Consider the following 12,903-nt stretch of genomic DNA (forward strand, 5'->3'; position numbering starts at 1 on the left):
TAGAATGTTTTCTCGATGTAGTGGTAGTCTACTATATTCATAATAATAAACTAATATAAACCTAATTACCTATATTAATTGAATGACACTGATATTTAGAGTGCTCTAACTCGGTTTATTTCTGCTGTGTTGTAACAGATTTATGCTAATTTCAGCAGCAAGATCCCAGTCACAGAATTAAAAAAAATGACATCAAGATCGCAGTCACAGAATCTTTCAGTTGGATTAGGTTTTATTATTCCTTCATTTTAATATTCTATGACTGCGATCTTGCTGCTGAAATTTGCATGGATCCGTTACAGCACAGAACAGAAAAAAAAACTGAATTAGAGCTGTCACAGTGTCTGGTTGTGGTGCCCTGGACTGGCCACTTGAGGACGCTCTTCCTGTTTTGTTATGATTGTGAACTCCATTTCCCATAGTCCCTTGTCTGTCATTCTGTCTGATCATTAGCACCTGTTTATTATTTCTGATCTTATTCACCTGTTAGTCATTTACTCATTATACAATCTATATATACCGTGCTCACTCTGTCTGTCATTGCTGCTATATTGTATTTTGTCTTCTGAGTTCATAGTGGTTTCATGGTCTTCGTGTTATGGATTCCCTTTTGCCACGTTTTTGTTCTGTTTTGATCATTTGTTACTTTCAATAAACTGCACCTGGATCTTACCTTGTCTCTCCTGGCATTCCGTGACAGAATATAGCAGCCACTACAAGATCCAGCAGTTTGTTTTTCTTTTTACCTTTTTTTGTGAACCATGGACCTTCGGATCGTCCCACCTGCCACAGGGAGGGAGCGAATAATCCGACACTGGACTCTGATGGCTTGGAGGCAGGAAGGAATGGAGGTTGGTGGTTTTGCCCAGACCTTTTGGATGTTGGCGGTGGGCCTAAATTATAATGATGCTACTCTTAAGGACCTCCTTAACGTCTGTCTAGATGATACTTTGCCCCAGTGGGAGATGAAAGGACTTGAGACCCTGGACTTCTGGGGCTTCGTCAGATATCTCCAGGGTCGAGGTCAGTGGGCAGAACCAGGCCAGTCAGAACCCTTCCGCAGGGATTTTCCCACCACCCCTATACTCCCACTAAGCGACGGAGGGTGAGAAGGAGGACAGGAAAGCCCGCTCCAGAGCCCGGGAACCCACTCCAGAGCCCGCTCCAGAGCCCGGGAACCCACTCCAGAGCCCGCTCCAGAGCCCGGGAACCCACTCCAGAGCCCGCTCTAGTCCGGGAGCTCATAAGGTCCAATTCAGAGCCCGCTCCAGTTCGGTAGCTCTCAGAGCTCATTAAGGAATTCACTCCAGTCTGGGAGCTCACAAGGACCGTTGCGGCTCAATCGGCCTGTCCTGTTGCAGCCATCGAGGCTGGTACTAAACTCTCTCTGCTCTTGTTTACAGTTTTCTGAGTCGCTGAGAGGGGTTTCTGTTCCACCAGTGTTGCCTGGCAGGATTCCGGCTCTGCTCTGGTTGCCCGCCTGGGTTCCTGTTTGGCAGGAGCCTGACTGGCTCATTCCTCCGGCTCCATCCTGGCTATCTGCTGGGATTCCTGTGGATGGGGCCTTGCTGGTTCATCCAGTCGGCCCCGCCTTGGCCTTTCACCCTGCCGGTTCTGTGCTCATGCCCTGGTCTAGCTCTGTCCCCTGGCCCCCTTCCATTTATATGGTCCTGGCCCACCATCCCTCCCCCTGGTCTGCCTCAATTCCACCTCCCTCCTGACCTTTTGTGTGTTCTGGTGGAGCGTCTGGTATCCGCTCCGTGGAGGGGAGGGGGTAATGTCACAGTGTCTGGTTGTGGTGCCCTGGACTGGCCACTTGAGGGCGCTCTTTCTGTTTTGTGTTATGATTGTGAACTCCATTTCCCATAGTCTCTTGTCTGATCATTAGCACCTGTTTATTATTTCCGATCTTATTCACCTGTTAGTCATTTACTCATTATCCAATCTATATATATACACCATGCTCTCTGTCTGTCATTGCTGCTATATTCTATTTTGTCTTCCGAGTTCATAGTGGTTTAATGTTCTTCGTGTTATCTGATTCCCTTTTTGCCACGTTTTGATCATTTGTTACCTTCAATAAACTACACCTAGATCTTACCTTGTCTCTCCTGGCATGCCGTGACCAGAGCAGTAGCTCAATGCAAACCTAAGAACTCCATTATGGAGTAATAAAGTAAGGTATAGTAAAACTTCACAAAACTGTTTGTATTTCAGCGTTTTTGGAATGTGGGGTCTCTGCAGAGCAAAAGTTGGTGACTTCAAACTTGTGGGTTTTTCTAAACATAAATTATGCTTTTTTTTTTTTTTGCTTTTTTTTTTTATTGACCAGGATAAAGTTTACAAAAATGTACATAACATTCCAGAGTGTACAAACCATTGATTCGTGAATCAAACTGCATATTTGTAAAATATTACAAGTCGTCTTTGCTGCTTTTTCATATTCTCCAAACTGGTGCAGTAGTCCTTAGTCTCTTAAAGAAAATGAATGAAATTTGGCTTGGATCCTGACCATCTTTTCTGTATGGGAAATGTTCCCAAAAACATGAATGATGCCACCTCGAAACGGAGTGCCACTGTGACGTCAGTAAGTCCAGTGACGCATTCGGAAACGCCCCTCCATGTTGGCCTGGCCCACAGGTTCTTTTTTTTTTTTTTTTCTTTGAGTTGCAATTCAATATTAATTAGAACTGAGATTGTGACGTAACGCCGCATTGAGTTCTGGGGAAACTGCTTTGTTTATCCGCCATACTTGCAGGATACTGCTGCCTTTCCACTTGAGTTTAGGGCAGTATTTGATTGTTTGTCGTGATTGTGACTTCGCTGCGCGTCTACAACGCCCTGTAGATTTTCTTTTTTTAATGATTTTTTAAAAATGTGTCTATATAGCAATGTAAATAGCATTGGTCAGGACTTTGGTAAGCATGACATGACAATCACCACAGTGATACTACTTTTTTTTATTAATTTTTAATATTCAATTCCAACATCAAATGTCTCAGGCCAAAACATGCATAAGACATTTTACAAACCCATTGCAAATGTTTTATTGAAAGTTTAATACATTACACACAATTAAACAATAAAATACCATTAAATAAGAAGTGCCTGTGTAATGTGTTTTTAATTAGCTTATTATTATCGATTAATTGACTGTGGTTTCAGTTTGATACGCGCTCAGACCCACTCTTAAAAAAAGAAAAGAAAATATTTGCAAAGGTTTCGAGGCTGCATGGCCATCACTACCACGCAACGCCATGTAGACGCGCAGCGCATTATTAAGCGCAGATGGCGTGACTGCAGTCACATAGCGAACGCGCTTAATGCACCGAGACAGTGATATTTGAAGACCACATTCTGTACACACATCTTACTAATAAAGCATAATATGTGTGGAAAAACAGATGAGCCCAAAATATGAACTTTAGAAATCGCTGTCTTAATCCAGAAGCGCTTTCTAGAATACAGTTTTCTAAAGAGAGGAAAACGCTTTACATTTAAACATGTCGCGTTGATATTCTGGCTCATCTGCATGTCTTTTAGCATCACTGCAGCGGTTTTCACGCTAATCGGGTAACGTTAAACACTGTAAACCAAATTCTACAAAACCTAAGAGAGAAATGCAGTGCATATCATGCAGTGCGATAAAATAGCTTATCTTCCCTGCAAACGATACAATGAAGAGTGAATGGTTGTTTAACTTAAAGGCAAAAACAAAACAAAAGGGAAGCATTTATCCTTGAAAATGAGAAGTAACCATGGGAACGGATAGCGTATCCTGCTAATATGGCGGCGCCTTCCCGAAATGCAATGCGGAGTGAAAAGATCGTGACGTAACTCCTCATTCTCTATACTTTGTTTAACAACAAAAAAAATCACACCAAAATAATTTTGTATAAATACAATCATAAAATAAATGAACAATACTCTCATTTTCCTCTTTACAGAAAACACACTTCAAGTCAATGTCTTTACAAAACTTTGCAATGAGCTGTTTTACAGGATAAATACGATGAACGATCTTGTACGATACTTCTCTAATTTTATTTGTGATACAAAAACGTCTGGAGATCTTAAAGGTTTCTTTCCAGTTGACATCTTGAAATTGTGATCTCCAAAAACCAATGGCTAAAGGAACACTGGACATTTGGCAAATCGTTCTAAGATAATTATTATTAAATTTTTGTTCTTTTATATTTATACCTTCCAGTTTTACACTGAAATCTAAATTTGTTTTTTCGACTATATCATTTTCGAATAATTTCCTAAATTCTGAATGAATGGCATTAATTACCATCATATACTCCTTAACAGGTATATAAAATGAAAATGTTTTTAAAAACTCTGAATATGTAAGCGCATGACCATTACTACTATTCAGAAGTTGAGAAACCAACAAAACATTTGTTCTAAACCAATTAACTAAAAAAAAGAGATTTATTTTGGTGTGTAATGTATTTATTATTCCAGATTAAACATTTGTGAGGGGAAAAAATGTGAGGATTTGTATATAATAATCCATGATAACAATGCCTGTTTGTGAAAATTGGGAAGGTTACTCTTCTGCAGAATAGTTTTTCGCGTCCGTTGGCTTTTATTTTGAAACGCGTTCCGTTGAAATCCGTGTTGTGATTCGTACACTGCTGACATGTCTAACAGATGTGTTGTGGTCTGTGTTTTACTGGCAGGATTTTGCTTCATTTCGTGGAAACACTCGTTGATTGGTAAGACTCTATCATGATAATCATTGTTCTGGCAGAAAAATGAAAGCAGAAAATCCAGAATTTCATCATGCTAAGCTAAGCTCACTTTTAGGAGAGGAAGAAAAACATTGAAATTACTAATATTAACTTGGAATCATTACATCATCTTATTGTTTATCAAATTATGATAACTTTTTGATCCAAATGTCTTCATTTGGAATTGGATATTGTTCTTATTTTGAGATCATTGCTATAAATCTTGAAAATCAGCTTGGCTAATGCTACTGCAGTTGCAGTTGCAAGTGATAAAGTGAGCCAGGACAACTAAAATTCAAGATGGCAGGTGTTTTACATGTGTGATCATGTGTGTTAAAGGTGTTAAAGATGCTCTGAAGCTGGCTGGACGCGGGTTCATATTCCTGGGCATCTGCACATGGCTGATTTACATGTTCCCGAGGCTGAAATATTTCTTCTTTCCAGTGTGTCAAGAGCTCCCAGACAGTGCGTACATTCAACGGACAATCTGATGTTTGTGTAGTTGTGTATTTTCTGTAAAAGCTTATTTTTATAATTAAAGTTGACGTTGGTCATCTCGCAGGCCCCCTGCTTGAATCCAACAGACAGAAAGAAGAGCAAGTCAGAAGAGCTCAACAACATCAACACAATGACAAGGTTCAACACATGACTCTGTCTTTAAAAGTGAATCAATATGAAATGTTCCACTGCAGATGAGTATGATATGAATATAAAATATTGTAATGATACATGTGTTGTTTCTCATAATATGAAGACATCTGACTATGCTGAAAGTGTGATAAAGCCGAGGCAGAGCGTGTTACTCCAGCAGAGAATGGAACGATACCATCGGATGACAGGAGAGACCTGGAAACTGAGCCGGGGTTTTCCTGTCGGGGTGAGAAGACGCACTATCACCCAGAACATGACGGGTGTTCTTCTGTTTTTACTTCTTTTTTAAAACAATTAAAAATAAGAATTAAAGTACATTTACATGTAATCATTTAGCAGACGCTTTTATCCAAAGCCACTTACAAATGAGGACAATAGAAGCAATCAAAATCAACAAAAGAGCAATGATACGCAAGTGCTATGACTCAGTTAGCTTAACGCAGTACACGTAGCAAGGTTTTTCTTTAAATTATATAATAAATAAAAAGAAAACAAATAGATAGAATACAAAAAGAATAGAGAAGCTAGTGTTAGTTTTTTAAAAAGAAAACAAGCAGTTAGTAAATGCACAGAGACAAGTTTTTTTTTATTTATTTATAAAGAATAGAGTTAGTGTTAGAATTAGAGGGTCAAATAAAGGTGGAACAGATGTGGTTTTAGTCGTTTCTAGAAGATGGTTAAGGACTCAACAGTTAATGTAAAAGTCTGTGAAAGTGATTTTGTGCCTCTTTGGGATGAACAATAATATGCCGTTCACTTGCAGAATGCAAGCTTCTAGAGGACACATAAGTCTGAAGTAATGAATTTAGGTAAAGGGGTGCAGAGCCAGTGGTGGTTTTGTAGGCAAACATCAATGCCTTGAATTTTATGCGAGCAGCTTAAAAAAAAAATAGGATGAAATGACACTATTGGAAACATAGATAAACAATTTAGATTACTGACTGCACCTATGATATGGTTCAGGGGGAAGAGGACCAAAGGTGTGGTGATGCTGGTGTAGACGAGAATCCTAATCAGGGAGCCAGAAGGAGACGCAAGCTTCTTCAGACCGTTACCCAAGATCCTGTTCAACAGGAAGTGCCCAAGCAGAAGAAGGTGAATAAAAGCCTTTTTCTTGGAAAGGTGCTCTAAAGGATCTCTTGATTATAGACATACAGTTGTGACCAGAATTATTGGCCCCCTTGGTAAATATGAGCAGCGAGGGCTGTGGAAAGTTCTGCATTGTTTGTTTACCCTTTCGATTTTTCACTCAAAACAATTTCCTTTCATTGAAGTAAAACAGTTGAAAGCGGGAGGGGAAATTAAATTCATGTTTTCTCCAGTGCATGTTGACCAGCAATTATTAGCACCCCTAGAAATATCTCTGAAGTAAATTCATATTCATATTCACATTTTAGCACATCAGGGTGAATACAAAGCCATGACTTTTCTATTTCACAGGACTATAAATATAAATAGGGAACACAAAGGCCTAAATCCTTTCATCATCCTCCATCACAAACAGAACAAGATTGCTAAACTTCACAAATTAGAAAGTGGCTGTAAGTAAAGAGCTAAAGCATTGAAAATTGCTACAAATCTGCCTGGAAGAAGACGTCTGTATTGTCTTGTTGCGTGGTGAGGAGGATAGTTTGAGTGGCCAAAGACTCTCAAAGTATCACAGCTGGAGAATTGCAGAAATTAGTTGAGTCTTGGGGTCAAAAGCCTTAAAACGATATCAGACATCCCTTACAAGCTGTTTGGGAGGATTTCAAGAGAAAAATCTTCTGCTGTCACCTAAAACACACTATTCAACTTGCATATTGCATATAAAAAACTTGCATCTAAAACAAAAAAGAAAAAAAGTGCAGTGACAGATCACTGTAGCGCCTCAATTCAAGCGGCACACGTGAACCGATCATCTTTTCATATTTACTTAAAGCACGAAATAAACATGAGTGAACATCAGAAGGAATTTTATGTCAAAGACTATTTGTAATGAAAGATCAAAAGTATAAACCATGCAGAACTTTTTTTTTCCAGAGCATCCTTTGCTCATATTTACCAAGGGAGGGGCCAGTAATTCTGACCACAACTGTAAATGTATGTAGCACTTTCAGAAACGTCCACCTGTGTTATAGTCCTGTGTGGAAGAAATGTTTTTTTCTCCCGTTAAAGGTCATAGTTTTGCCTGACGAGCCATCAGCGGATACTGAGGGGGTGAGTGAACTTACACCACAGAAAATATAGCACAAGAAATAAAAACAAGAGGCAGATCATGACCCAATAATAACTGGTACTTTCTTCTGTGAAGGCATGTATTTATAGTTACATCTCTGCTCTGTAATTCACTGACAGGTTGTAAAAATAGCTCTAAGATGTCCAAGCGGAAGAACGATCTACAGGACATTCCTCAAATCCTGGAGTTCTCTGGTGAGTCTCCCTGATTACTGTGATCTGGTTTGAGTAGAGAAGATGCAAAGGTTATGTTCATGTCTTATTGTCATTAGCTGCTTCTTGACTGGATGATGAAGACAGGATACCATCCTGCTCTCTACACGCTGTGTACATCCTACCCGAGGACCGTGTTGATCGCTGCTGCAGACGTGAGCCTGGAGGAGGCTGGCGTTCTCACCAACACAGTGCTGAATGTGGAGGAGAAAGAGCCGTCCATTACCTAAGAGCACTTCTGTTTCTGAAAAGCTTTTATTGGACTGAATGGAACTGGTTATGGATATCAATGTCAGTGCAGTAATATCATGCACCAGTTGACAGGATTTTATTCTTTAGATGTAGCATAATTGGGATACATTTCAGTGCAAATGCTTTTCTTTGCTGATCTTAGATTTTCTATAAGAATTGAGAATCAGCTTTTCAATGTTTTTTTATTTTTTATTAAGTCAGCATAAAAATGAAAACCAGTGCAACCAGTGTTGGGGAGTAACGAGTTACATATAACGGAATTACGTAACTTTATTTTAAGGTGCCTTTGTTAGAGTGTAATTATACATTTAAGTACTGAGTAATATTAATTAACAACACGTATTTACTATAGGATTAGGGATTGGTTTAGGGTTATTGCATGTAATTATGCATAATTTTGTGCTAATACTATTGTAATTACATGTAACATGTAACAAGGACACCTTAAAATAAAGTGTTAACCAAAATAAGTAACTAATCTGTTAGTGTTACTGAAAAAAAGTGTAATTAAATTAGTTACTTATGAAAATGTTAACGATTACAAAGGGTGTAATCATTCATTACATATGAATATTTACTCACACACACACACAAAGATTTAATTGATTTCTATCCCAAATTGCATTGACTGCTTCGAAATATGAGACACCAATGTTTCAGGAGTTTAGGATACAGAATAGGACACATGATCATTTGATTTTCTATTTGGGTAAGTGTATATTGCTTTATTTTTTCAGATTAAAAATGTGTTTCCAAGGCATTGTTATATTCCAGTGTTTCCTGTCACAGCAATGCAAGGATTTGATTTCAAAAACAGCATCATATCTATTAAACTGGATAAAAAAGTTCAAGACAAACTTTAAAGCTGAAAAGTTAAAGCAGTTGTAAAAGCCTGAAGTTTGAAAATTTAGATAGATTAGCCTGTTACTAGCATATTGCTGGCATGATTAGCAAATTACTAGCATGTCGCTAGCATGTTTTTTATCATGATTAGCATGTTGCTAGCAAGATTAGCATATGATTAGCCTGTTGCTAGCATGACTAGCAAGTGATTAGTATGATTAGCATGCTACTAACATGTTGCTAGCATGATTAGCAAGTGACATGATTTTTATGATTTTTAATCTTCATTTTTATGAAAGCTGGGCTGAGTTTGGTGGTTCTAGCTTGAAAGCTCTAGGAGCATTCAGAAATTTAGTCTAAGAATAATAATAATAATAATAATATTAAGCTTAAGTAGCAGCCAACCTAACTACAACCCCAATTCCAGAGAAGTTGGGACATTTTGTAAAATGCAATAAAATCAAGAATCTGTGATTTGTTCATTCTCTTTAACTTTTATTTAATTGACAAAAGTACAAAGAAAAGATTTCCAAAGAATTCACTGACCAACGTAAATGTATTTTGTAAATATGAACAAATTTTGATTTTGATGGCTGCAACACACTCCAAAAAAGTTGGGAAAGTGGCGTGTTTAACACTGTGTCCCATCAACCTTACTTTTAATTACAATGTTTCATTGTTTGGGAATTGAGGATACTAATTGTTAAAGTTTTGCAAGCAAAATCTTTGCCCAGTCTCGCTTGATACGAGACTTCAGAAGCTCAGCAGTCTGCGATTGTCGTTGTCTGATTCTCCTTTTCATGACTAGTCATATGTTTTCAATAGGAGTCAGGTCTGGACTGCAGGCAGGCTGGTCTAACACATTCACTCATACAATCCCAGCTTTTCTTGCAAAGACTGAGATGCTCCTTTTTAACCCAAACATGATACCTTGACCAATTCACCTGCTTACTGTGAACTGTTTTAAAAGCAGTTTAAACGTGGATATTCTATAACCTTTTCACTTTTATTTTGACTCTGTCCCAACTTTTTTGGAGTGTGTTGCAGCCGTCAAAAACAACATTTGTTCATATTTACAAAATACATTTACGTTGGTCAGTGAAAACTTTTCTTTGTACTATTGTCAATTAAATAAAAGTTAAAGAGAATTAACAAATCACCGATTACTGCATTTTACAAAATGTCCCAACTTCTCTGGAACTGGGGTTGTATATCTCATGATTTTAAATCTGTATTTATGCTCAGAGATCTCAAAGTAAAAAGAGGTGCTAAAGTCAGATTTTGTGTTGGCTGTGCTTTCAAATTAAATTAATATAATCTTAATTCAAGTGATGGAGGATTCTGAAAGTCTGACAGTAATCAGTGTTGAGCACTACTGTAAGGTTAACCCTGCCTGCTTTAAATATTAGAAAATGATTAACAGTTGAAAACATTCCTTAGAAATTTAGAAAAGTAATAAAAAATTAATTAAAAAAAATCAGTTACTTTAATAATTTAAATAGTTACACTACATTTTAGGGAAACTTGTAACCTTTTACATTTCCAAAGTAACCTTCCCAACACTGAAGACAACAAATGCTACCATGCTGTATAAAAGATTAATTTTATTTGAGATTATTTAGCTGTCTATTACAATGTTCATACACTAAAAATTTTGGGGTCAATCTGACTTTTTAATTTGATACTTTCATTCATCAAGGGTGCATTAAATTGTTGCCTGGATCCTTGAAAAAGGTATCTCAGTTCTGGAAAAACAATAAGTAGCACAGCTGTTTTCAACATTGATAAATATTTTTTATAAACACCTATTGGTTTTACTTTTCGGCTTTTCCTTCACAGGAATAATTTATATTTGAAAACACATTAAAATAGAAAACATAGTTGTAATAATATTTCACAATATTACTGTTTTTACTGTTTCATCAGATAAATGCAGCCTTTGTGAGCAGAAAACCTTCGTTCAAAAACATTCAAAAATCTGGTCCCACTTTATATTGTGTCCCTAAAGATGTGTACATAGTATGTAACAACAGTGTAAGTACACATTGGTACATACTATCTACAGCTCTAATGTTTGAGTAACTACACATATGTAACAACCCACTGAATGGTATGTGTAAATACAAATGTGTAACTGGACTAACAGCACTTTTTGGTAAAGAAAGCATTACACTTTATATTGGATTTATCATGTAATTACTCTGATGTTACACAACAGCGGCCAGCAAGTTAGGCTTTACAAATCAATTGTGGTTGGTGTCCAGAATGTTACACTTTATATTAAGTGGACAGTTCCTGAGGAGTTACCATGTAAGTACACTGGTATTACAGTGGTGCACCAACTCGAGATCCAACTCCTCCCACTTTACATATCCCTAAACCTACCCATCTCCACCCCCTGGATCAAATGGTTCCAATTACTCTTATACATATTGTTGTTATAAAATGTAGTTTTATAATTCCTGTTACACGAGTACTTGGTGAAGTGAAAAAAGTGTTGCTACCAATGTCCTGTTACACATTTGTACTTACACAAACCATCCCGAGGGTTGTTACATGTGTGTAGTTTCAGAAATATTACAGCTGCAGGTACTATGTACCAATGTGTACTTACACTGTGGTTACATACTACGTACACATCTAGTTACTATGCAAGTACACAGGTATTATGGACACAATATAAAGTGGGACCAAAAATCTTACTGACCGCAAAATAAATTCTGTTTTAGATTCAAAAACATGACCTGGTCTTAGTGTGAATGATACGTCAGTTTGTTATGCTCATGAATATATTTCACCAAAATGCAATAACTTGCCCTACCTCTAAAACAACTAATGGCTGTGGTTGTAGGTGCTGCAATCTTGCCAGTTGTTCACACCTTATCAATTATTCACCCAGTAACGATAATGCTGCTTAACATTCACGTAAATGTTACGGCAATAACCGTTTATAATGCTAGAACTGAAATAAGTGGATGTGTGATATTCTGGGTAGTGACAAACTTACATTCAGCTTGGACTTCAGGCTTAATATCTGGAGAGAGCTAACCATTTGCTTTGACTCCTTCACCATGTGATGTATCCCAATCCTCAAGCAGAAGGAACTAGATGAATATTCAGAATAATACCAGTCCAAACCAAAGGTGCAAACAGCTAAGGGGGCAAAAGGTGAAAACATTGTGCAGATCGGGGGCATGCTCCACATGGAATTTCTTTTAAAGATATTTGCTTTACATGCTTTTTAAAATATTTTTTTATTACCTTATATGTCCAAAACTAATTTTTCACAAAATAAATGAATAAAAAACATTTTTAACAAGATTTTACAAAAATCAAGATTAAATATATTTGGTCAAAATCCCATGTTATAAAAGATGATGTACACATGCAGGCTAAGCCGATATTGGCTGATTAGATCTCATAGGTGTCCTATTTTGTTCTCTAAAAAGTGAGTTGTCACCGAAAGGTGAGGCGTTTGCATCTATGCAGTCCAGTCTGGTGTGTGTTGCACACTGGAATCAAACCACCCCATGCTGGTTTCATCTGGACAGAGCAGAACTGGCCCCCGATGGAGTTTTGGTTCCTTGCCACTGTCGCCTTTTGGCTTAGTTGGGGACACTTGATACTTGGCAATATTATCAACTTGATTGCACAGACACTTTTGGATGAGAACTGAACTGAGCTGGACGATGACGTCGCTGTTCTACAGAGGTGCTTTATAGTAGATGAATTAAACAATGCATAATTGATGAACTTCACTCAATTATTAAACTGAACCGAATCAACAACGAACTGAACAATCGACTGGTTAATACTGTCCTCTTTTTATTTTCCTGAAAAGCTACTTCGACACAATCTGTATTGTATAAAGCACTACTTAACGTTAGCATCAATGGCGGTTACTCATCTGGAACAAACCCCCAAAACAGCCCCCTAAACCAAGAAATCAATCACTGGTAAAACACAAAGTAATGACTTGTGGTTTTCT

At 37.6% G+C, this 12,903-nt stretch overlaps 1 protein-coding gene across 1 annotated transcript; it reads left to right on the forward strand.

The window, feature by feature from the left end:
- The first annotated feature begins 4,611 nt into the window (after positions 1 to 4,611).
- Positions 4,612 to 8,309, forward strand: ubxn8 (UBX domain protein 8). The gene is made up of 8 exons (XM_016259691.1): positions 4,612 to 4,724; positions 5,079 to 5,204; positions 5,302 to 5,375; positions 5,494 to 5,616; positions 6,354 to 6,485; positions 7,548 to 7,589; positions 7,728 to 7,802; positions 7,880 to 8,309. The coding sequence occupies exons 1-8, from the start codon at positions 4,649 to 4,651 to the stop codon at positions 8,048 to 8,050; spliced, it is 819 nt and encodes a 272-aa protein (XP_016115177.1). The 5' UTR covers positions 4,612 to 4,648; the 3' UTR covers positions 8,051 to 8,309.
- The last annotated feature ends 4,594 nt before the right edge of the window (positions 8,310 to 12,903 follow it).

This window comes from Sinocyclocheilus grahami, unplaced genomic scaffold (genome assembly GCF_001515645.1).
Source record: "Sinocyclocheilus grahami isolate Dianchi unplaced genomic scaffold, SAMN03320097.WGS_v1.1 scaffold1907.1, whole genome shotgun sequence".
In the NCBI taxonomy this organism is placed as follows: domain Eukaryota; kingdom Metazoa; phylum Chordata; class Actinopteri; order Cypriniformes; family Cyprinidae; genus Sinocyclocheilus; species Sinocyclocheilus grahami.

Excerpts from the sequence above, each read along its gene's own strand:
- ubxn8 (XM_016259691.1), top strand. The coding sequence starts at position 4,649 with ATGTCTAACAGATGTGTTGTGGTCTGTGTTTTACTGGCAGGATTTTGC. Across the intron at positions 7,590-7,727 it reads CATCAGCGGATACTGAGGGG|GTTGTAAAAATAGCTCTAAG; the intron begins GTGAGTGAACTT and ends ATTCACTGACAG. Across the intron at positions 7,803-7,879 it reads TCAAATCCTGGAGTTCTCTG|CTGCTTCTTGACTGGATGAT; the intron begins GTGAGTCTCCCT and ends TATTGTCATTAG.